This window comes from Chanodichthys erythropterus, chromosome 17 (genome assembly GCF_024489055.1).
Source record: "Chanodichthys erythropterus isolate Z2021 chromosome 17, ASM2448905v1, whole genome shotgun sequence".
Taxonomy (NCBI): Eukaryota; Metazoa; Chordata; class Actinopteri; order Cypriniformes; family Xenocyprididae; genus Chanodichthys; species Chanodichthys erythropterus.
The window spans coordinates 30940133-30965345 of NC_090237.1; the positions used below are offsets into that span (position 1 = coordinate 30940133).

Sequence of the window (25213 nt, forward strand, 5' to 3'; positions counted from 1 at the left end):
TCTAATACACCACTATGTTCAACTGCGTTCAGCACTCGGTTAGTGAGGTCTGATCGCGCTCTGACAACGGAAGTAATGTCTCGTGCATATACTTCAATGAGCGCTAGACATTACTTCATCATCAAGTCGTCGTTAAGTCGTCACGAGCCACAGGGTTTAATTTGGATTTGTCTATGCAAGTTTTTTCGACTCTTATTGATTGAGTTCCCATTCACTCGCATTATTTGACTGACAGACGGCAACGGTTGCAGTTAAAAATCATCATTTGTGTTCTACTGAAGAAACAAATTCACCTACATCTTGGATGCGCTGGGGGTAAGCAGATAAACATCACATTTTCATTTTTAGGTGAACCATCCCTTTAAGTAAACACAAAATTTACTCTAAAATATTGTATATCATGGCTTATATAAGCTATAAATAGAAGTGTTATGTGATTTAAAAAAACTGATAATAATAATAAAAATACAGCTAAATTTGTTTTAAAAATCTCACCTGTGTTTAAAATAGGGCACAATGTACTGTATTAATTTTAATTTATTTATTTATTTATTTTACAGGTGTTTTACTTGTATTTTGAACTTCATTGCGTTGTGTCTTAGGGTTAACGGAAATGTCCGTGAAATTACTGTCCTGGTAATTTTCTTCTAGTAGACTACATTATCTGTAAAAATTTATTTTTTTATATTTGTTTTTTTGTTGTTGTTTTTTTTGTTTTTTTTTACAGTACTTCAGTATCCACCGGCATACTCAGCTCATCCATATGAACATGTCTGTGTCTTACTGTCTTTTCCTTTGCTGTGTAGGATTAATCATCCTAGAATGTCAGCCTTCTTGAATTTCCTGTAGGTCTTTATGTGAAATCAGTAACCACACATATTTCCATCTTTTCAGTGTCTGTGGATGTACCATTATGCATTTCGCCAAATAACATGTGACTCTTTGAACCTCGTATGCGCATCTCTCTGGAGCGTATAGCCATTCTCCTCTCTCGCTTTGCAGACTCCAGGTTCTCTTTAAGAATGAAGTAGTAACATGCGCCATCTGCCAAGATGTTCACGTTGCTAATACACATGCTTATGTGAACAAAATAGCGCAGATATTTGATGCTGTTTGACGGCGGATCTCTTGTCTTGGCATGGAAGTACATCAGCGCCGCTATGTGGTAAGGAATGAAGCATGTGAGGAAGACCACCAGGTTGCTGAGGACGATCTTCATGCTCTTGTTGTTGCGCAGTTTGGCATCGCCTGGATTGCGTGCCCTCAGGTGGTGCAGAATCTGCACCACGCGCACAGAGCAGAACACCATCAACATGACGCTGCTGCAAAACACTGTCTCCATAGAGACCAGAATCCAACTTTTTGACCAAGTTTCATTGGAGAACTGCTCGAAGCAGTAAGTTACATTTGATTTATCGTGAAGTTTGTAGATGGGGGTGCTGGATCCAAATACCACCATCCACATGACCAGGCACACGAGAAATGCCTTGCGTGGAGATCGCAAAAGGCGCGCAGCAAATGGAAACTGAAGAGCGATGTATCGGTCAGCCGCGATGCAAACGCTCAGCATGATGCTGCCGTAGATGTTGACGTAGAGCAGGCTCTCCAGCAGGGAGCAGAAAGAATTACCAAGAGTCCAGGGCTTCTTGTATGCATGTATCTTAAAGGGCAGAGACAGCATCAGCAGGCAGTCGTTGATGATCAGGTTGATGAGGTAAACCATGGATTCGCTCAAGTGTCGAACACGAGAGAGCAGCAGCCACAGAGCAGCCAGGTTCAGGGGGAGGCCGAAAACCAGAATGGGCACATACACACACCACTGGACCCAACACACCCAGTCACAGCTGTCTGCTTTGGAGAAAGAGAAAAAGAGATGTTATCCCAGCTAACCGGGAACTTTCTCAGAACTTTGGCAAGGTTCTCTCAAAGTCAAGAATAGTGTTGCACGATATACCGAAAATATACGATATACCACGATATACTAGAAAAGTACCTGCTTTTAAAAATGGTCCGGTTCTTCATTTTATTAGTACCGGTACTTTGAGTGCCAGCTGTATTTCTTAAAGTGTGACAGCAGGGGGCAGTGTGCGTGCAGCGTGCTGCTTCTAAGGCACATTGAGTGTTTATTCCTCTCAACTGCGCAACGGCTTTTATGGTGACGAAAAGAGAGATATGGTTGCAAATACAGGTGCTTTTGCAGACCGTCCACAAATTGTTGAGAAAGCAGATGCACAAAGCAAAATGTGGCATTATTTTGCTTACATTGCCGACAGTCAGGGCAAACCCACGGACACCACAAAGCCCGCCTGCAAAAGATGTTACAAAATAACGCGAGCGAAGGGAATCAAAAGCATCTTGCCGTCAAACATCCTGATTTGTACAAAGAATTTAAAGAGCGGCAGGTTAGTGTGATATCAGCATCATGTTTATGCTCTCAAACATTAATTTATTTACTTTGCATTATTTACTTTTCCTGCTGTTTTAGGTTTTTGCCATAGTATCGTTTAAGTATCGTTATCGTGATATTTAAGTTGGGAATCGTATCGTATAAGTCAAAATTTTGGTATCGTGACAACACTAGTCAATAACATTCATCTAGAAACATTAAAAGAGCTTTTGTTCAAAGTTATCTGGTCTTTAATAACATTCTCAAAATATTACCACATTTTTTTTTTCTGAAATGTTTTATTTGGACATTCCTCTAACATTTTTTAAATGTTACAACAGGTGAAAAAAAGTACATTTCTATAATATACTTAAAGTGCTCTGTTTTCGTGCACTAATTTTGTACTTAATATACTAAAAATTAATCTTTAGTACTTCTTAAGATCATCTTAAGAACATCTAAGTGTACTCAACTGTGCTATTTTGAGACAGCATTAAATATGAACTAAAATGTGCTTTTCATATACTATCTCTGTATTTTAAACATATATTTAGTTATCACTTGTACACTATGGGTTCAAATGTACTATAAGTGACATCTATATACATTTTTTTTTAAATACAGAAATCTTATATTATTATAAAGTATATTATAGAAATGTGCTTTTTTTCACCTGGGTACTTGTTTCTGAATGTTGAAAGCCACTCAAAAGCAGGGCTTGACATTAACTTTTTTTGCTCACCAGTCACTGTGGCTAGTGGGGTTTTTTGACATCAATACCATAGAAAAAAAAAAAACTGCTATATAAATATTTTAATATCCCACAATTTGGCAGTAGATATATATATATATATATATATATATATATATATATATATATATATATATATATATATATATATATATATATATTAGGCTGCTGTCACTTTAAGACCTGACACACGGAGGCATCTTTATTCGCATGCACTTCACTCAGCTGATATCATGTATCTATTCTGTGTGAAATGATTATTGGGAGAATTTAATATATTTAAATATCAATATGTATAAAACAAATAGATATTTTTGACAAATATGTATATATTATATATAAATTTCAACCCGCCAAGGTGGCTACTGGCTAGTGGGAGGGACTGCATCACACGCCACTGCTGAAGTGTTAATGTCAAGCCCTGCTCAAAAGTAACATTCCCATAATTGTTTGAGAGTGACAGTAAAGACATTTATAATGTTACAAAATATTTCTATTTCAAATAAATGCTGTTCTTTTGAAATTTCTATTCATCAAAGAATTCTGAAAAACAAATTGGTTTCCTCAAACATATTAAGCAGCACAACTGTTTTCAGAATTGATAATAATCAGAAATGTTTCTTGTGCAGCAAATCATCAGAATGATTTCTGAAGGATCATGTGACACTGAAGACTGGAGTAGTGATGCTGAAAATTCATCTTTGTATCAGGGATAAATTAGATTTGAAAATATATTAAAATAGAAAAGTGTTATTTTAAATTGTAATAATATTTCACTCTATTACTGTTTTTAAGTGCAGCCTTGGTAACATTAGTCCCCCTGTTATTTTATCCCTTAAAACTTATATTTGATCACCAAAATGATATATTTAAAAAAAAATACAAGTGAAAAAAATGTCTTCATGCCTTAAAATAGCTTGAATGTAACACCTTTGCCTCATTTCATATAGACGGATCAATGAATATGCAAATTAGCCCCACCTCCACTCGCTCACACCAGCCCGGAGAGTCTACTGTTGCTATAGTGATGAGCAATTTGTTGTTTGTTTTATGGATATTTAAGAAAAAAACTTGCTTCGCTGTGTTTATGCAGTTTAACAGCTGTGCAACTGAACTGCTCATATTTTCTGACGCTTAAATTGTTTAAATTATGAATTGTGATTCCACACTGACTGACATATGCACATGAATTACACGCCACACGCCCAGAGCAATATTGTTTTAGTTATGTTTTATAGTATTAAAATATTTCGAAGGACAAAAACATGAACTTTATTGGCTTTACTTCAAGTCAGCTGTCACTTTACTTTGGCGCGAGCCCCTGTGCGCTCGCACACTTGGCCCTTGCAACGGTTCTGTCATTAATAAATATGAATTACTATAGATAGCCTTTTGCTTGACTATGTTACCAAACAGCTAATAATGTGTTGCTAATGTTACACACACCGTTCCCGTTCTTCATCTCAGACAGAGTCAGACAGCTGCCTTCTAACAAGTATCCTTAAAAACGCTTTGAAAAACTCATAACGTCAGTGGAGAAAGGCATATAGTTCATCATAACATAATAGACTCACTATATTGATAAATCTACACAATTTTTCATATAAAAAAAAATAAAAAATACCGGGATAACCTGGCTTCTCTCGAGATTTTCCTGCTTCAGAGCAGTCATAGTTATATATTATATGCTAAAGCCTGCTGGCTTGTTGTTGTGATTGGTTACAAGGTAGCCTGTGACGTCACAAACACCACCGATTTCAAACCGCAGGTTTTTGGTTTACTGCAGTTTTCAAACATAAAATACTTAGCAATGGTGCTGACTTATGAATTTGCACATGGTTTGTCTTAAAGCATATTAAAAACACTACATAGACATAACCAACATTAAAAAAAAAATGATTTTCACCACAGGGGGTCTTTAAAAAATCTTAATGACCCCAAACTTTTGAACAGTATGAGTCAAATTTGACAACTTTGTTGCTATGACAATGCAAGGCCATAGCCCTAAAAAAGCTGTAAAAATGATTTTAACAGAAGAGTTACACATTTTTAAGGAAGAGTTAATGTAGGTGTTTTTTTTTTTTTTTTAATTATTAATTAAATATAAAATAAACTTTTAAATCCTCCAAAAATGCCCATTGTAGTGCAAAGAAGCACAAACAGTTTGCCAAACATCTACTTTTGTGTTCCACGAAGAACATCACTCATACAGATTTGCAACAACAGGTGAATTATCTGACGGCAGAATTGTCATCTTTTTTCAGAAGAAGATTACTGTTTGTGAAAACCCTACTGAAACCTCACAAGTGAGACACTCTTATTCAACATATTGCTTATTTGAATTGCTTATGCCATTTAAAAAGTCCAAAAATGACGACAGATCCTGTTTGAGCGATGTAACAAAGAGGCCTCCGTATAGCATAGGAACACTTATATTCGGCTCAGGTGTTTCTCATTTTTCCTGCCACCTAGACAACCAAAACAAAAAGAAAAGAAAGAAACACCCACACACCATATCAGTACCATAAATAGAGCACACTTACAGATAGAAATCAGATAAAGAGTATGGGTATTTGGTGGAGAGGAGAGGGCTCCGAGCTCAGTATTTTGGCTCAAACCCAGAGTAATGCCCCCATATCCCTGGCTCTGATAGAAACCAGCCAAGAGTGTAAAACGTAATAAAAAAAATCATGTATTGTAAACAAGATGTTACTTGTTGCTTTTCACACTTGATGCAAAGAGTATCTTCCACTATTTATACTGCAATTTCCAGCTGCCTATTTTACACTTATTTAACAGCCACTTCCAACTTATATACATATAATGGGGGGAAATGGAAATGTACGACGATGCTGTAACTGGTATGTGATGTTTATAATTAATTATTTGCTGATCACTTCAATAGTTTTGTGGAATGAATTACATGTTTTTGGACATGGATTACTAAAAATGCAAATATTCAGTGTAGTGACTTCTCATCGTACAGATCATATTTACATTAATACAAACGCAACTGCACCAAAATCAACAACTTCTGCCCTTAAAAAATTGTCTATTATATGGCTCACTGTTGTATAGCACACTAGCAGACTTTATGAATTAATTATGGACCCACACACATTATACTTTTTTCATTATCTTTCATGAACAAATATTGGATGACTGTGGGATGGTGGTTTATATTTCAACATGTTGATTGTTCTCCTGTAAGCAAACTTCTATGGGTACGGCTTCATTAAAGTCTAAAAAAACTGTTGAAATGGGGGGGGGGGGGGGGGGGTATAATTAAGTGTTGCTTACACAGCTATGAAACAGCACATGTGACAGAACAAAATATATGTACACTAGTGACATCATGGTTTTAGTTTACTCACGTTTGCCGGAACTAATGCCGGTGTCCTGACCAACCAATCAGAATGGTCTACACTATATTTGTGTTGATTTTTTATGATAAGTGTTTGAGGTTTGCCTTGGTTTGTAGCACATCCTGATATATATTTCCTGCTTACATTTTAAACACAAGTTGATAGTACTAAAAATTATTTGTGTCATATGATACACTTTAAAGAGAAATGGTTCAAAACAGTACCAAATTTGGGTTCTTCTGCTTGTAACAATAGCAGAACCCATTTGAAAGTTAAAATTTGTAGACATTTTAAGAAAGAAATCATTTACCTGTTGAGACTGAGAGTGTGTTGACAGACTATGTAATTGAATGGCTAAGCTCCAGAAAACAAGTAATGATGTGGCTTTGACAGTTACAAATTTGAAAAACAAAAAGGCGGGAAAAAAGAACCCTAAACTCTAACACAAAGAACCATTTCAGCAAGTAAAGGTATTTAGGCTATATACATATATATATATTATATATATAGATATTCAAAAAGTTACTTAATTTCAATAGCCTACTTTAGACATAGCCTACTTTGCAAGTACAATTTACTCTCATTTAGTATTAGTAGACTGTTAGGCTAAGGTTAGGTGTTAGGGTTCAGTTTGGTAGAATTAGTTGACTAGTTGAATGTCTGTTGTGGCGTCATCAAAATAAAGTGTTAGCAGATATTAAGCAGACAGCCTACTAATACACTAAGTTGACATGTATTTCCAAGTTACTTATAGTTAGTAGAATGCCTAAAGTAGACTATCAAAATGCATTTGCATGGTTAACTACTGTTAAAATTCAAGTTAAAAATATTTGAACATAGAATTAGTGAAGTATCCTCTGAGTAAACTTCCAACCCTGAGGTGTAGAGATGAAACTCTTATTTCATCTAAAACAAACAATGTATGGAAATACATGCAAATAGCCTCAGGCTGGAGTAACCACATCCGTGTATCTTTATTACAATACAGAATTATCACTGAGAAACTGGTCAGCTTGTATATGTGATTTAAAGATCTCATTATAAATAGGTAAAATAGATCAATCTTCTGACTAAAACTTAATATTCAAAAGGGCTGCTTTCCATCTCAACACTAGATATTGGTCAACTGTCTCCAGAAGTAGGTTAGATCGATCAAATGCCAGTCGCTGGAAATTCTCTGATGATACAGTGGGAGGCGGCAAATGGAAATGTGGTCTCCCTGGGATTTTTTCTTTCAGTTTTTCTTTTTCTGCTATTTTAAATTTATTCGTTAACTACATTAAACATGAAAACTTTGTTTATTACCACTTCAAAATCGTGTTGAAACTCATAAAAATCAAGTAGAAATAACAGAAATTGTCACAAGATAGTAGACAAGTAATGATGACAATATTTTCTTAACTGAAGTCGTTTGAACCATAATAAACGATTAAAAATACACTGTACAAGTTGACACTCAAACATTTCCTCCAGTTGGTTGCCTTAAACTTTTAAGTTTTCTCAACTTTTTTTTTTTTTTACAGTGTACGTGGGTCACATTTTTATTTTCTAGCAACTAATTAGGCATATCAAGTTTTTAATTGTATTAAAAACAAACCCGAAACAACATGCTCTTGATCTTATTATTTCGTACAGATAACGCTTAGCCTATTTCATCGGAAACTGCGGTTACCATGGTACATTGTTATAATGAACACCAGACTCGCCGGTTACTCACATGTATCGCTGAAGTTCATTCTCACGGCCAGTGAGTTATTTGTTCGCTGGTGTCCGCTGTTATCCATACTTCAAGGCAAGTTCTTGATCCTCGCGATTGTTGATGTGTGGCAACTGCTGCAGAAGCATTGCGTGAGGTCTGTCTGTTGGATGAGTGAGTTCTGTTTCTTTAGTTTCCGCTGCAGACCATCTGAACTCTGCAGTCAGACAGAAAGTGGTAAGATATCTGTCAAAAGAGAAACTACTGTTACGCGCGCTCACGCGCCAGCCTTAACTGCGCTCATGTTGGTTTAGTGAAATGAGAAACCGCACAATTAGCCCACCTACACACCCCAATGCATAAAGTCGTTTTGACACAATATATGGGCTTTGAAATGTCAAAGTGGGGGAGCCCACATACAAGGGACCTTCTCATAACTGTCAAACATTCTGACAAGGTTCTCAAAAGTTTAAGAACGTTCTTCCAGTGAGAACGTTTGTTCTGTTATCTTCTCTTTAATAGGCTATTCTTAAAACCTTAGAACGTTATATACATCATTCATGGAATGTTTTAAACAGACTAGACTATTAAAAAGACTAGACTTTTCAGCTAAAATTAAACAAAACAATTATGAAACACAAAACAATTCATAAAAATAAGAAAACTTTGTTTTGATTAACAAATAGCTATTATGAACAATAATACACAACGTTAGTTAGTTCAGCTTGTTTAGCTGACATACAGGTATGGTGGCGCACAGAAAATATGGGTACAATAAGTAGCTATTATTTATAAACCGCCAATAACATCTAACAGTGATTCACTATAGCTACAGTCACTTTATGTTTCCGATGGTAACGCGACGCGTGTGTAACGGAGTGTGGGTGGTGCGTGCGTGTGTGTGTGTGGGTGGGGGTAATTTGTTGCCAACAGTTACAGAGTTAACACAACAATTATTAATTGTACAAAAACACGGCAATTTTGGTTAAAGACAACATTTACAGTATCTTGAACGCATTTAACCCTGTTACATCTTCACTGTTTGTGGACGGAGCCTCGAGATCTGCGGTACGCCACTGTTTGCGCAAACCAGACAGGAAGATAAATTAGAGAGAGTGTGTGAAATGGCACTGGTAAAGTAATGGTAAAGACCGAATTCATTTTCACTTCATTCTAATGAGGAACATTTCACTTTTTCTCACGGCAGCAACACATGAATGGGCAACAGTAGCCTACAATATGTGCTCCTCCAAAGTACCAAACCCACTCATCTAGGCTATGAATGTCATTTTTTAGAGATCAGTGACCAAACCTCAACACTAGGTGACGACAGATCTCAAGTTCCGCTTTTAATGGCTTGCAAAACCATTACTGTGTCCTAATTTTCCTTCTTACCGTGCCCTAAAAGTATATGTAGAGCTTACTGTTTTTGTGAAGAAAAAGTACATACATTTGAGTGTGTTTACAGAATAATTGGCTTTGGGACATACTACTTCATCATAATTGCATCTTTAATGGACCGCTCTGTCTCTGCACTTATGTGCATCTGTTTAAACTGCCCTGTCAATCATCTTGTCACAGTTAAAATCCTTCACATTCCATTTAATTTATTTTCCTACCGAATCGGAGAGATATGTAAAAGCACATTGATCTGCCAGTCGGGTCTTTCATGCGGAGACTCATGTATTCGCATAATGATGAATTTAGTTCACCCAAAAATTATGTAATTAATTATACTCACCCTCATGTCGTTCCATACCCGTAAGACCTTTGTTAATCTTCGGAACACAAATTGTTTTTGATGAAATCCGATGGCTCAGTGAGGCCTCCATAGACAACAATAACACTCCCGTTTTCAATGCCCAGAAAGCTACTAAAAACATATTTAAAAGAGTTCATGTGACTACTGTGTTTCCACCTTAATATTAAAAAGCGACGAAAATACTTTTTGTGCGCCAAAAATAACAAATTAGCTGCTTTATTCTACAATATCCAGTGAAGGATGATTTGAAAACACTGCTTCCTGAAGCTTCAAATCATAGGTTTTGAATAATTGATTCAGAGCGCGTATCGAACTGCCAATATCACGTAAACTATTGAAGTTTCAAAACACTTATGACGTCATGAAGCCTCGCGCTCTGAACCACTGATTCGAAACAAAAGATTCGTAAAGCTTTGAAGCTTCATGAAGCAGTGTTTTGAAATAGTGCATCACTAGATATTGTTGAATAAAGTCGCTATTTTGTTTTTTTTTTGGTGCACAAAAAGTATTCTCATCGCTTTATAATATTAAGGTTGAAACACTGTAGTCACATGAACTCTTTTAAATATATTTTTAGTAGCTTTCTGGGCATTGAAAAGGGGAGTGTTATTGTTGTCTATGAAGGCCTCACTGAGCCATCGGATTTGATCAAAAATATCTTAATTTTTTTTCCGAAGATCAACGAAGGTCTGGATGTGGGACGACATGAAGGTGAGTTATAAATGATATAATTTTAATTTTTGGGTGAACTAACCCTTTAATGACCAAACATATCTTTATAAAAGTTCACAATGCTGTTGCAGATGAAATATGATGTGGATAACATTGAATAAGTAGCCTATATTTTTATCAGGATAAATAATATAGAATATTTAAACCTCTAAACTTAAAGGGATAGTTCACCCAAAAATTAAAATTATCACATGATTTACTCAGGTGTATACAGTATTCAAATGAACAAAATCAGAGATATATTTAAAAATATCCTTAGTCCTCCTAGGTTTATAATGGTTGTGAATGGGTGGCCGCATTTTGAAGTAAAAAATAATGAATCCATCCATAAAATATACACATGCGATTTCTTTACTTGCTGTTTACATTCAAAGACACAACCGACTGCACTGTAAAACCGAACAGTGAAATTAATTAAATTAAATGAGTTTGTTTCACTCAAATAATAATGAAAGTTCATTGTACTTAATAGGAAAAAGTTGCATGAACTCAAAATTTCATTGTAGTAAGCTGAATTTAATATGATTGAGTTGAGCTGCAGCAGATTTGTAATTCTCAGCATGCTTTGCGTCAGACCATATAAATAACTGTTGAAATTAAGTGTTATTTTGTGTGTTTTTGCACAAGATTAACATATGGAGATATAAGTTAATGTTTAATGTTGTGTTATGTTGGGATTCAGGGGGGTTCTGTTATGTTAGTTTTGTAGGGTTACTGTGGTGAAGAGTAGAGCCTGTGGTTAGGTTGAGGATGAGCTGCAAAACATTACATTTAAGACCACATATGTTGTTTGATTACATATATGCAAGTATGTAATGACAGTCTCTCAGATAGTTATAATAGCATGTGTTTTTTGCTATGTAACATTTAACCAAGATCTAAATGTGAAGTTTATGTAAATTAACTGTATGTAAATTTCCCTGTCAGTCTCCTACCCAGTTGACGCAGTGATTGCAGTGCAGAGCTTCCGAACATTGTCGAACATCGGCAAATACAGGATCGGCGTTCTGACCAGAACACACCAAGCCGACGCCGAGGAACTAGTGGCGATGAGAGCAGATTGCAGGGTTGGCTCACGTCGACAGCGTCTGTGTCCAAAGTTGGCCTGACACACCAAACCAACGCTCGACAGCTGGTGGCCAAGTAGCACATCAGTTTTGCGGCTGCGTGAGAAGAAATGCCTTTCCGAACCAGCACGCGGCAGTAGCTGAACAGCCAATCAGAATGATCAGATGACCCGACGAGCTCCGACGCCGATTCATCATTTCAAATCGGCCAAAAAAAAGCCGACGAGGACCAACTTCAGCCGACGGTGCGGAACACACTGAGAAAACTGCCAGATGGCTGACCATCGGCTTGGTGTGTTCCTGCCTTTAACTTTCATGATGATGAAGAATGTCCCATTAGTGTAGCCGCGATAGAGTTGATAATGAAAACCAAACAGATGTTTTGTTAGTTTTTGGCATAGTATCCGAGGCACGAGCTGTACAGTACAATAAATGACCTGTGGGGTATTTTGAGCTGAAACTTCACAGACACATTCTGCAGACACCCGAGACTTATATTGCATCTTGTAAAAAGAGGCATAATAGGTCCCTTTTAAAGGGTTAATTCACCCAAAAATGAAAATAATGTCATTTATTACTCACCCTCATGCCATTCCACACCTGTAAGACCTTCGTTAATCTTCAAAATGCAAACTAAGATAATTTTGTTTATCTAAACATAATTTTGTTTGATAAATCCGATGGCTCCGTGAGGCCTGCATAGGGAGCAATGACATTTCCTCTCTCAAGATCCATAAAGGTACTAAAAACATATTTAAATCATTTCATGTGAGTACAGTGGTTCAATATTAATTTTATAAAGCGACGAGAATATTTTTGGTGTGCAAAAAAACCCCCCAAAAAACAATTTATTTAATTTCAAAACACTGCTTCATGATGCTTCAGAGCATTATGGTTCGTTATTATGGTTCGAAGCGCCAAAGTCATGTGAATTCAGCAGTTTGGCGGTTTGACAAGCGATCCGAATCATGATTCGACACAGAAGAATCATAATGCTCTAAAGCATTGCTTTATAATATTAATATTGAACCACTGTACTCACATGAATTGATTTAAATATGTATTTAGTACCTTTATGGATCTTGAGAGAGGAAATGTCATTGCTGGCTATGAAGGCCTCACGGAGCCATCGGATTTCAACAAAGATATCTTAATTTGTGTTCAGAAGATGAATGAAGGTGAACTAACCCTTTAAGATTCTTTTAAATATACCAATTAAAATGTACTACAGGTTTTTTCAGGTATTTACAACTTTATTAAAAGTATGCAAAACCAAACGACAAATGTTTGCTTTCATGATCCGTCACATGGGCTATTTGCATTTTGCAAGCTTTCGGGGGGAATCTCTTGAGTGAGAAAAAGCTTACAGGCTTCCGTATGTTGTCCACCCTCAATGACTTCTGTAATCTTTAACGGTTCGATTCTCTCAAGCCTGCACTTGATGCATCCTCGATATCAAGAACCAGGTACTTTCATGAGTTCTCTGTACTTGCATTCTTGAGTATTGGAACCGGGCTTTGATGGTTGATGATGATGTAGTGTACAAGAACGCATATTGGGAAGCGGTGAATCCTCGTCCAATGAAATGGGTTGTGGGCCATTTCAGTTATTAGAGTATGCATGGATCTGCATCTAACAATTAATTTGATAATCGATTAGTTGGCCAATTATTTTATAGATTATTCAGATAAAAACTTTTATTTTATTTTTTTTTATTTTATTAAAAAAATAGCACACTATTGCCCATCCTGCCCAAAGTACTTCAAACAAATGTGCAAAATTGAATGCTATGAAAACATACAGTGCTTAATTTAATAGACTACCTGTCATAATAAAGAAAGAACACAAATATTTTAGGAATCTTTCAAAAACTTGTTTAAAGGTGGTATTGCCATTTATTAGGTAAATAACAAACTGAAACAACTAAATCGTTTCTAAATAATATTCACACATAATATCCAAAAAAACTTGACAGTATATTTTGCGCTAAATACTATTAATTGTCTCCCGCGGGTTCCATCTGACGCGGGTGCGTGTGCCGGCACTCATTCAGTAAAGTTTGAAGTTTAACACAGACTGTAAGGATGAGCCTTCATGCAAAATGTAAATGCTTGAGTGAATTTGTAACATTTACATATAAGGATATAGACGTAGAATGAACGTTTTGTGCTGAGGATGCACATGCATCTGTCAAAGCACCACCTGACTAGGGCAAGCCATCACGCTAATGCATTAGCTTTAAAGGGTTAGTTCAGTTCACCCAAAAATGAAAATTCTGTCATTTATTACTTACCCTCATGTCGTTTCACACCCATAAGACCTTCGTTAATCTTTGGAACTTAAATTAAGACATTTTAGTTGAAATCCGATGGCTCCGTGAGGCCTCCATAGGGAGTAATGTCACTTCCTCTGTCGAGATCCATAAAGGTACTAAAAACATATTTAAATCAGTTCATGTGAGTACAGTGGTTCAATATTAATATTATAAAGAGCCGAGAATAATTTTGGTGCGGCAAAAAAACACAAATAACGAATTATTTAGTGATGACCGATTTCAAAACACTGCTTCAAGAAGATTCGGAGCATAAATGAATCACTGTGTCGAATCATGAATCGAATCGCGGGTCAAACCGCCAAACTGCTTAAATCACGTGACTTTGGCGCTCCGAACAGCAGATTCGACACTGACTGATTCATTTATGCTCCGATGCTTCCTGAAGCAGTGTTTTGAAATCGGTCATAAAGAAATAAAGAATTCTCATGTTTTGGGCAGTTTTGATTACGTACCTTTCCCGCAGAAATGTGCATGGCGGTCAGACCCAACTAATCGATAATGAGAATCGTAGATGATTTTCATTATTGATTATTATCGGTTTTATCGAATAGTTGTTGCAGCCCTATCTGCACTTCGGATTCTAACCAGAAGAAGCAGTCCATTCAGGTATTTTTGGAATACTAATTTCAACATATTGTGATTTAGGACACACTAATTCCAATTTTGAATTCTATTTATAGTATGTGAATAGAGAATGTGAAGCTGACGTCACGCTGTGTTTGGACGACATTTTAGGAGAATCGCGCTGCCTTTCTGCAAGTGAGTTTAAAGGGTTAGTTCACCCAAAAATGAAAACTCTGTCATTAATTACTCACCCTCATGTTGTTCCAAACTCTTAAGACCTTCATTCATCTTTGAAACACAAATTAAGATGTTTTTGATAAAATCGATGGCTCAGTGAGACCTCCATTGACAGCAAGATAATTAACACTTTCAGTGCCCAGAAAGCCACTAAAGACATATTTAAAACAGTTCATGTGACTACAGTGGTTCAACCTTAATGTTATGAAGCAACGAATACTTTTTGTGCGCCAACAAAATAATATATTTATTCAACAATATCTAGTGATGGGCGAGTTCCTCTTAAGATGGAGGCGCCGTCCCAGCATGCAATGCTTCACATTCTCTATTGGGATAATTAAAATAATTAAATAGTTAAAAACTATCATAAAATATATTAGCAAGTATTAAACGAAGGACCAAAGCAACAGCATAAACAATATTTGTTATCTTATCGACACGCCACATGGACTTTGATCGCTCTGCTGATGATCATTTAGACAAGGCTGGGCAGTGTTTCATCTATAGAAGTGCGGCACACCTGTTCTTCACAGGTGAAGTTTATAAGAGAGAGGAGTCACATTGACGCAGCGCTCTTTCCACTGGCGTTACATAACCACAGGATTCCGAGGATTCAGAGAATCCACATTCCATCCCAAAAACTCAATACTGACAGAAGGCTTTGTTTATACACCCCCTACCTCTGAATACTCTGACTAACACAAATTCACCTAGCTTTCTACACAAGGACAAAAAGAACTAAAATACATCTAAAATGGCAAAATGCAAACCCAAATCTTACTGTCAAGAGAAAAAGTTTTTTAGAATTTATCTTTAAATTTTAACTTTATTAACAAAATTTGGTTTTGTGAGATTTATTTGACTTACATTATTCAGCAATTTTAGCCCCCGCAGTACGGTTAGATATAGACACATAGAAGTCCCATGATCCTTATTTCTCTCTCAGGTATGCATGCTCTTTCTCCTTGTAATATAATACTGATCTTTGTCTTGACTAGCTAATAGTAAGAGGCGTTTCTCTTTTCTTTGTTAAGTGCTTGCCTGACACAGGCCTGCCTAATTGACGTCTGTTCTTGCTGCGTGTTATTCATGTGCATGAGTCTAAATTTTGCGCATTAATGGAAGTTTTAGGATTGCATTTCTGTCAGTGTTTCTGGTTACATGCACAGCCCATATTCTCTGTGTGTGTGTGTTCAAGCTTTTGTATACGTGTCAATGTGTGTTAATCAGCAGGATCACAATGGGATTAGACAGAGTGCTTTTGGCCAAGCAGGGGAGAGAGAACTTTTTAACCCTGAGTAGTCAGCTGACTGTAGAGAACAGGGTGTTACAAAGAATGTTGACTACAGAGTTAGTTAGTATGTGTTGTTATTGTTAAAGGGTTAGTTTACCCAAAAATGAAAATTCTGTCATTAATTACTCACCCTCATGTCGTTCCACACCCGTAAGACCTTTATTCATCTTCGGAACACAAATTAAGATATTTTTGATGAAATCCGATGGCTCAGTGAGGTCTCCATTGACAGCAAGATAATGAACACTTTCAGATGGCCAGAAAGCTACTAAAGACATATTTAAAACAGTTCTCGTGACTACAGTGGTTCAACCTTAATATTATGAAGCGATGAGAATACTTTTTGTGCGACAAAAATATATAAATGAATAATGACTTTATTCAACAATATCTAGTGATGGGCGATTTCAAAACACTGCTTCATGAAGCTTTGATGTTTTACAAATCTTTTGTTTCGAATCAGTGGTTCGGAGTGCCGAAGTCATATGATTCAGTAAACGAGGCTTCGTTACGTCATAAGTGTTTTGAAATTTCAATAGTTCACTAGTTGATACACGTCCGAACCACTGATTCGAAACAAAAGATTCGTAAAGCTTCGAAGCTTCATGAAGCAGGGTATATAGATATTGTTGAATAAAGTCATTATTGTGTTTTTTTTTTTTTGGCACACAAAAAGTCTTGTCTTTTCATAACATTAAGGTTGAACCACTGTAGTCACATGAACTGTTTTAAATTGTTTTGTTGTTTTTAGTAGCTTGGGCATTGAAAGTCTTACTTCTTGCTATCTTGCTGTCAATGGAGGCCTCATTGAGCCATCGGATTTCATCAAAAATATCTTAATTTGTGTTCTGAAGATTAATGAAGGTCTTACGTGTGTGGAGCGACATGAGGGTGAGTAATAAATGACAGAATTTTCATTTTTGGGTGAACTAACCCTTTAACTACTAAAACTAAAACTAATAAAACCATTTATTGAAATAAAGCTGAAATAAAATCATAATATGAATATTAGATGAAAAACGTTAATGAAAATTAGAAATGTTGCTTTTGCAGCTAACTGAAATAAAAAGTAAAAAGATTTTTAAAAAAGCTTAAAAGTTTAAGTTCTAAAATTACTAAAACTCAAACTGAAACTGAAAAATAAATGAAATCTAACAGTTATTTTAAAAATATTTAAAACACTAAAAAATGACAAAAAGCACATTCAAAATATCAATAAATACTGTAATAAATGATATACATCATACTATATACACTGTATTATATAACATATTCAATGTAATAAATGATCAATAAGTCATTGCAACAATAATTCATTGTAATTTAAGCAATTTCAACTTTCTTAAATTATACAAGCTTCAACTAAATTTTTTAAAGTCATTTTAGTAAAATTTAAGTTGAAATTACTTGTACTGCCAATCTGATTATACTTATAAAATTATACAACTTAAAGTTAATATTTTAAGTATAATAATAAGTATAATTTTAAGTTGTAAAATAACACTGAAGAATTCTGACTATTTTAGTATTCACAAAATATAATTTTTAATCAGTATTTTTGTCTTGTGTAAAATAGTTTCTTACCCCACTGACAATTTTTTTAAATTATTGTTTAAGTATAAACCTCAGTATATAAAAAAATATTTTCCAAAGTAAAATAAACATCAAAATGTTTTCAAATAAATCATGATAAAATCAAGTGATTCTTAAAAAATAAATAAATAAATAGCTTCTAAGTTCATCTTATGAATGCTTCATTTTATTTTATTTTTTTACTGAAAATGAAGACAAAAGGTTTGATTCTGCACATACACAACACAAATCACTGATTCACACAGGTTCTTTTGAAGTGTGACAGAAGTCACAGTCATGTTGTTTGCGTGTGTCATTTGATGAGACATCATGGGTGAGGTGTCTATGTTCATATTAACATTAGGTGACAACTAAAAATACAAGATCTACTGTAAAAATACTGATCTGCTGACTCACTTTACCTGTTTTATACACACGTGGGGCAAGAAGTTATGTGCTCAGGGGAGAAAAGGGCAATGCAAGTGAGAGAGGAAAGAAAAAGAGGGCGGGAGAGAGCGACAGGGAGGCTGGGCCGACAAGAATGAATGAGAGGGAGGGGGGAGAACTTTGACACCGAGGGCCAGAGGACAGGTTTGCGAGACAGGAGAGGATCCAGAGAGAGAGAAACACAGACTTTATAACTTCCGAAGTCACCAACAACACGCCTGCCCCACAGGCAGAGGGAAAAGAAAGAGGCGAAAGAAGAAGAATGAGAGAGTTGATTGTCTAGAAAGGGTGCATAACTTTGTGACTGTGGGATTGTGTGTTTGGGAACCCAAACTTTTGGATTCAGTCTGGATGGGAATTCCTGCTGTGCGTTTCAGATGGGGATTGTTCCATGAACGGCTGGATCTTGTTACTGATAGCTGATGGCGATGACAGCCCTGTTCCGAATGAAATGGGGACATAAACCTCAAGTGGTCCAGACCAAAATTCAGACGCCAGTGCCCCATCTGCTCAGCGAGGATGACGATGATGATGAAGAGAAGTTGTCAAGTGGACCTCCAATTCGCAGGAATTCACGCTTTTATCGCTCAATGAGAAAGAAAAAGCTGTCTTCATCTTCAGAACAGCAAGAAAGTGAGGATTATTTGATTTTAAAATATATATAAACAATATATATATATATATATATATATATATATATATATATATATATATATATATATATATATATATATATATATATATAGTTAGTGTATGTGTATATTGTTAATGTGTGCTAAAGGAGTAACAGCTCAGCTCTCATTTTAAAATCAGTGGCAAAGCTTTGCACATTGTTTGACTAATAACTGGACATGAAACACAATCTATGCTACTGAAACCGATATGTTTGCTGTATTATTGTTACCTAGCAAATGTAGTAGGTCTAAACAGAGTGCACTATTGTTCCCAGTATGTTGTAAAACAGTTTGCTACGGTTTGTGGAGTCTAGCTCAACTGATTTAACCCTCTACGTTTTATTGTGTGACCTTTACTGTGCAACACTCTCAAAAATGAAGGCTCTTCTTTATTAGCATTTATGAATTCATAAAGATCATTTAACATCCATGGAATCTTTCCATTATGCAAAAGGTTCTTTATAATCGAAAGGTATAAGAACTGTTCAATAAAAGGTTCTTTAGGAACCCAAAAAGATTGTATGTTTTGTACTGCCCTTTTGGAATGTTTATTTTTAAGAGTGAAGATAAAACCATGGATGAAATCTCTACAGCAGTTTTACACTAACAAAACTAAAATCCTGTTTTAAGAGGCTGATGCATACTTGATAATTTTGACATTTCTTAGATGGATTCTTTTTCATTTTGATGCTTCTAATGAGTGACAGCAGTGATAGATTTGACTGTCAAACAAGTCTTAGTTCTAGAGTTAAAAAAAAACAATATTCTTTATTTACCCCCGGTTTCAGCTTGGGCTAGTCCTATACAGTATGTCAGTGGTGTTGTTTTGTCTCAAGATGCACACCAGTAATGTTTTTTTTCTAGTGAACATTTATAAAAGCTACTTTAATGCTCTAATTGAACTAGACCTAATCCTGGCTTAGGTTAAGCCCTGTCTGTGAAACCAGGCCTTAGTGTATTTTAATGGCCTATACACAATTATGACTTGGCAAACCAGTAGTAGTCCTAGAGATTTTCTGAGAGAGAGAGAGACTGAAAGTACGTGATTTTGCCCTGCGGTAAATTAAAAGCAGTCGAAACTCGAGAAACAGGTTTAATTGTTCACTGTTTGTTTTTAATTGTTCTAAGAATGACATGTGTGCGTGTTTTTATGAGCACATGAGCATCTTTATTAATGACGCATTTATTCGCATTACTGAGACCAAATCGACCATTCTGAAAAATTTAAATGAGAAAATCACGTCATGATTTCCTTATTTGTGATTCTGTTGTTGAGTTTGAGCTTTGTACATGTTAGGATTGAAGATGACACTATGATGTTGAAAGCAGACGTGCTGTATTATTGTCATGGCAGTCCGACGTAAACCCATAAACAATGAAACTGAAATCCCTTTCATCAGCACACCAGCACATGTCACAATGAATCAGACATAGTCTGCCTAATGGCTCTTGACTTTTAGATTTTATCACTGTGCATGGTTGGATTATTGCACACAAATAAAGAAAGTGCAATTAATTGTAATTTTGGCCATGTCTTTGGGATAAAGTACAATCATGTGAGATCATAAAAAGCTGTTATAAAAACGGTCCCACTTTATGGTGGCAGCCATATTAAGATCACATGAATATCTGTATATTGTTCACTTTATCTCGGCAGCCATCTTATTATCAGTTGCGTTTGGTTGCGAAACAAATAATGGATGACAGATATATCTGTGTATTAGGTATTGCTAAGACCTTTGCTTTTTTGTGATGCTACCTCCACGTCAATAGACCTTATTCTCAACAGCGCCATCTTTGTTGTTCTACTCATGAAACACTGCAAAAATATCTTTCCAAGAAATTTCAGTTGACAAAAACCCCAGAGAACATGAGGTGTGGAAAAGTATAAGTGATTTAGGAGCTTTATACAGCTTTTTACAGCTAATACCATTGAAAACGGTAAGTCTGTCCCTCACAGCCTCGCTTTCATACCTGTTATGGCGTTGCTCTGAATTAAGTCTGTACACTCTAAAAAATGCTGGGTTAAAAACAACCCAAGTTGGGTTGAAAATGGACAAACCCAACTTGGGTTGTTTTTAACCCAGCGGTAGAGTTAAATGTTTGCCCAACCTGCTGGGTAGTTTTATTTAACTCAACTATTGTTTAAAAATTACTGTATTGCTTAATTAAAATTAACCCAAAGTATGCTGGAAATGAACATTTATTAATGTTCAATGAATAATGAATAATTATTAAACAATAAACATTTATTAAATTGCTTATTAATACATTTATATTAATAACCTATTAAACTATTAAATTTATATTAATAAAATATTAAAACTTATTAATAAACATTCACCTTTAGTCTATTATTGTTGTCTCTAATTTCATCTGGTTTTTAATTTCCCAACTATTTTGGGTTCATTTTAAGCTAGCCATATAGCAATTTTTAAATAATAGTTGGTTTAAAGGTACAATATGTAAAATTTTTGCAGTAAAATATCCCAAAACCACTAGGCTAGTGTTATATATTTTGTCCAGCTGATTACTAACAATATCTCTAATGTTTTCAACTACTTGTAAATCATGAGAAAATTCCCATTCTAAACAGTGACACGGGGCAGTGCAGTCGCCTGTCAATGACGTCAGTTCCCTTTGTTACCGCCTTTACTGACGTAGAAACCACATGACAACAGTGCCGTGGACAAATGCGGAAGTAGAGTCTAGCGTCCACAAACCACTAGCTTGCTTCAAGCAATTCCTTATTTACTTCTTGCACGTTTTATGGTGGATTGTGTTACTTATTTATGGAATATAATTACTGTTTACCACCTGCCGCTGGTTCTGTCGACAAGGACAGCTCCCGTAAACTCATGACCGGAAAAGCGGAAGCGGCGCCGGCGACTGTGTCATAATAAAAGTCCCGCTGCTCGTGAGGCGTGTGTTGATCAATCGCTCCAGCTCCTCGTTCAGCTCCCGCAACACTCGGTCCTGCTCTGCTTCATACTACAGTAACGTTAATAATCGCATCCACAAACATGAGTTCTTCCAGACTCCAATCCCTATTTTTTTGCACCGTCCGTTGAGATGGAGACCACATGTCCCAAGATTCTGCTCTAAAACTCGCCGTCATTAAACTACGCCTTTGTTTTGAATAGGCTTCTAGCGACCTCTAGTGGAAAAAAATATCACAAATTGTACCTTTAAATAAAACTACCCAGCAGGTTGGGCAAACATTTAACCCAACCGCTGGGTTTGTCCATTTTCAACCCAACTTGGGTTGTTTTTAACCCAGCATTTTTTAGAGTGTATTAGAAGTTCCTGCAGCAAACATAAAAATACGAGTCATTTTCACCCTCTAAAATCTGAATTATGGCTACCTTTGAATAGCCTTTGATGGGCATTTTATCATTGTTGTTGTTACAAAATCTAACTGCTAAAGCTAATCAACAAAACATAATTTTAGATATTTCAGTAGTCTTCAGAAAATGTCCTTGGTGTACAGACCTCCATAACAACAGGTTCTTTTATCATTTATTAACACATTAAAGCCAACACTGTGTGAAGTCCCAGGCACAAGGAAAGCAATTGTTACATGCTGACAGTGTGCACAACGGCATCTTTTGCATTTTATGTGACATGGTTAATGATTGCATTATGCATAGTGCCTCACCTGTTTTTCCAGAGAAAGCTGTTTTAAGTGGCTGAACAAATGAATTCTGTCTTTGCATATTTGCTTAAAGCCAAGCACACCTAATTTCTTTTGTCATTGAAATACCTTTATGTGACTCTGCTGAACATAAAACTAGATTTTTACATTTTCTGAAGAAAATGTGAGTGCTAAATTCTTCACAATGAAATGGTGGATTTTCAATTTGAACCTGTTCATAGATAAAAAGGACAGTACTTTTTGTATTCTGCGTTTTTTTTAGATGAAAAGCTTGCAAGCACATCACTGAAAATAATAATAATAATATGCAGCTCGTTAAGTGAGTCAGATTCAGTAACCGGCCTCTCAGTGTTCATTCAGTGAAGGATTCGTCAAATCAGTGAGTCTTTTGGTGTGTTTGACTTGAAGTGGCGCTGCGCAGACTGATTGGTTTAAAAGCATATGGAGCCATCTGTGCTCCTTTAATGTGCTGCTTTAAGTCGAACACACCTTTTATTAAATGATTCATTAACAGAGGTGTAAAGAGTACCTGAAAACCATACTTGAGTAAAAGTACTGATACCTTACATTGAAAATGACTCCACTACAAGTTACAAGTAACCAATTCCAATACGACTTGAGTAAAAGTCTTAAAGTATCTGATTTTAACAGTACTTAAGTATTTTACTCATGCTGAATGTGGGCTCAAAGATGCACTGAAATGTGAAAATAAAAAACAATTGATTTGTAAGATGAGAAATTATGTTTACTTTCTAAAATCAAAATAAAACCGAACACCTCAATGTTGCAATAAATCAAGGTCGACACAACAACCTTTTAAACGTCTACAAACTCTCAAGTCTCAGTTAAGCTCGTGCACAAAAAGGCCATAAGTAAACCAATATCCGTCAAAACGGTCTTGTCAATATAGCGGATAAATAAAACAATGTTAAGTCAAATTAACATAAAAGTCAAAATCTACTGTATGTGCTAGTTTGAGCCTCATCACCAGCTGCAGTCGTTTCCTCATCTAATAAATAAAACATCTGCGATTCAGCAACTACCTGCTAATGCACTCACATTCACGTAAAGTATCCTTGTTGACAAGTTTTGGGTGAGTAAAGGCAAAATGCATAAGATATAGTACCTTCAATGCCCTTAGATGGCGATATCGCTTCTTTATATCAGAAACAAACTGCTGCAGAAAAAGTTAGCTGCCATGAAAAATGTAATTTGTAATTGCATTACTCATCAAAAAGTACATTTACTTGCTCAAAAATGTAGTCAAGTCACCTTTATTTATATAGCGCTTTTTACAATGCAGATTGTGTCAAAGCAGCTTTACATTGATAACTGGTATACTTTTTCCTTTTAAAGAATAGTGTCAGTGCAGGCAGATCAAAAGCACTGTTGAATAAATGTCAAGGATACTGTTGAATATCAAATGTCAAGTCAAATTAAATTAAATTAGAGCTGCACGATTAATCGTATTTTATCACGATAAAGATACCTGCTTCTCTCGATTGATTTTAAATAATTGTTACGATATTGGCCCGCTCTATGAAAATTGAACATAATTTGGAAATATTGGAAGTAATATTAGGAATTTCGCTGTTTTATCTTTTGAAGTTCCTAAAGGTTTTACCAGTTTTTATAATGTTGATCAGCTAGAAATGATTTTTCTTTGCTTTACGAATTTGCCGGGCAATTTGAATCTGGTTTGTCTTATTGCAAACGAATTGTGTTGCTTTAAAATCTAATGTGAATACATATTACAAAGCGCTCACCAAAACCATGTTTTGTATTGATTTACCATCTAACGAAGTTATCATAGTTGGTTAAATTTAAGTCTTTGTACCACCTACAGGCCTTTTGGGTGAAGTGTAGGTTAGTCTGGTAGAGGGTTAAAGTTGCCAATATCTTTGATACCCAGTACAACTACAAAGTAGCCACTAAGATACTTAAGTACAGTAACTAATTACATTAACTCAAGTATTTTACACCTCTGTTCATTAAAAGAACCAGCTCATAAGAGTCATTTGTGTTTGCACAATATATTTTAGATTTCACTACAAAGAACCGGTTTGTAAGAGTATTTTACTCAAGAATCGGACTGCACTAGTTGTGAGGTATGATTTTGATCATTTGCTACCGGAATTATATACATATTTCTTGCAATTACAAGTTTATATCTCAGATTTCTGACTTTATTTGTCAAAAGTCACATTTTTCTCTGAATTCTGAGTTTTTAGACATCTGATCTGACTGCATGCACATACACAATTCTGAGAAAAGTCTCAATTGTGAGTTATAAAGTCAGAAACTTGCAATTGAGACAAAAAAAAAAAAAAAAAGAATTGTGGGAAAATCACAATTACCTTCATTATTCTGTGGAAAAACAAGCTTCCGTAGAAGATAGAATAAGAATCGGGCCCTATTTTAATGATCTAAGTGCATGGTCTAAAGCACACGGCTCAAGTGCACTTAGGGCTTGTCCGAATCCACTTTTGCTAACGATGGGAAAAATGGTCGGCGCTCCCAGTGCTTGGTCTAAAAGGGTTGTCCCTAGTCTCGTAACATGCATAACGTGCAATAAACCAATCAGAGTCTCATCTCCCATTCCCTTTAAAAGCCAGATGCGCTCGCCTCGCGCCATGACGGATTCGCTGTTTACATGCCAGAATTTGCAAGTGGAAA

The 25213-nt window shown here is 35.8% G+C and overlaps 2 protein-coding genes across 4 annotated transcripts in view; one reads left to right on the top strand and one right to left on the bottom strand.

Moving 5' to 3' along the window:
* Positions 1-365: 365 nt before the first annotated feature.
* gpr55a (G protein-coupled receptor 55a) lies at positions 366-8416 on the bottom strand. Of its 3 annotated transcripts, none has more exons than XM_067366057.1 (2): positions 8220-8416; positions 366-1848 (listed from the first exon to the last, which is right to left on the bottom strand). In XM_067366057.1, the coding sequence occupies exons 1-2, from the start codon at positions 8284-8286 to the stop codon at positions 854-856; spliced, it is 1062 nt and encodes a 353-aa protein (XP_067222158.1). In that variant the 5' UTR covers positions 8287-8416; the 3' UTR covers positions 366-853. The 3 variants fall into 3 exon arrangements, with proteins under 3 accessions (XP_067222158.1, XP_067222157.1, XP_067222159.1); XM_067366056.1 differs by having other exon boundaries at positions 366-1851; XM_067366058.1 differs by lacking the exon at positions 8220-8416 and adding an exon at positions 5437-5530.
* A 9939-nt stretch (positions 8417-18355) lies between these two features.
* The window catches only part of ngef (neuronal guanine nucleotide exchange factor), a 38712-nt gene continuing 31854 nt past the window's right edge, over positions 18356-25213 (top strand). The window contains exon 1 of the mRNA XM_067365323.1: positions 18356-18841. Within this exon, the coding sequence (XP_067221424.1) occupies positions 18631-18841 (211 nt within the window). The 5' untranslated portion in view covers positions 18356-18630. The remainder of the gene's footprint in view (positions 18842-25213) is intronic.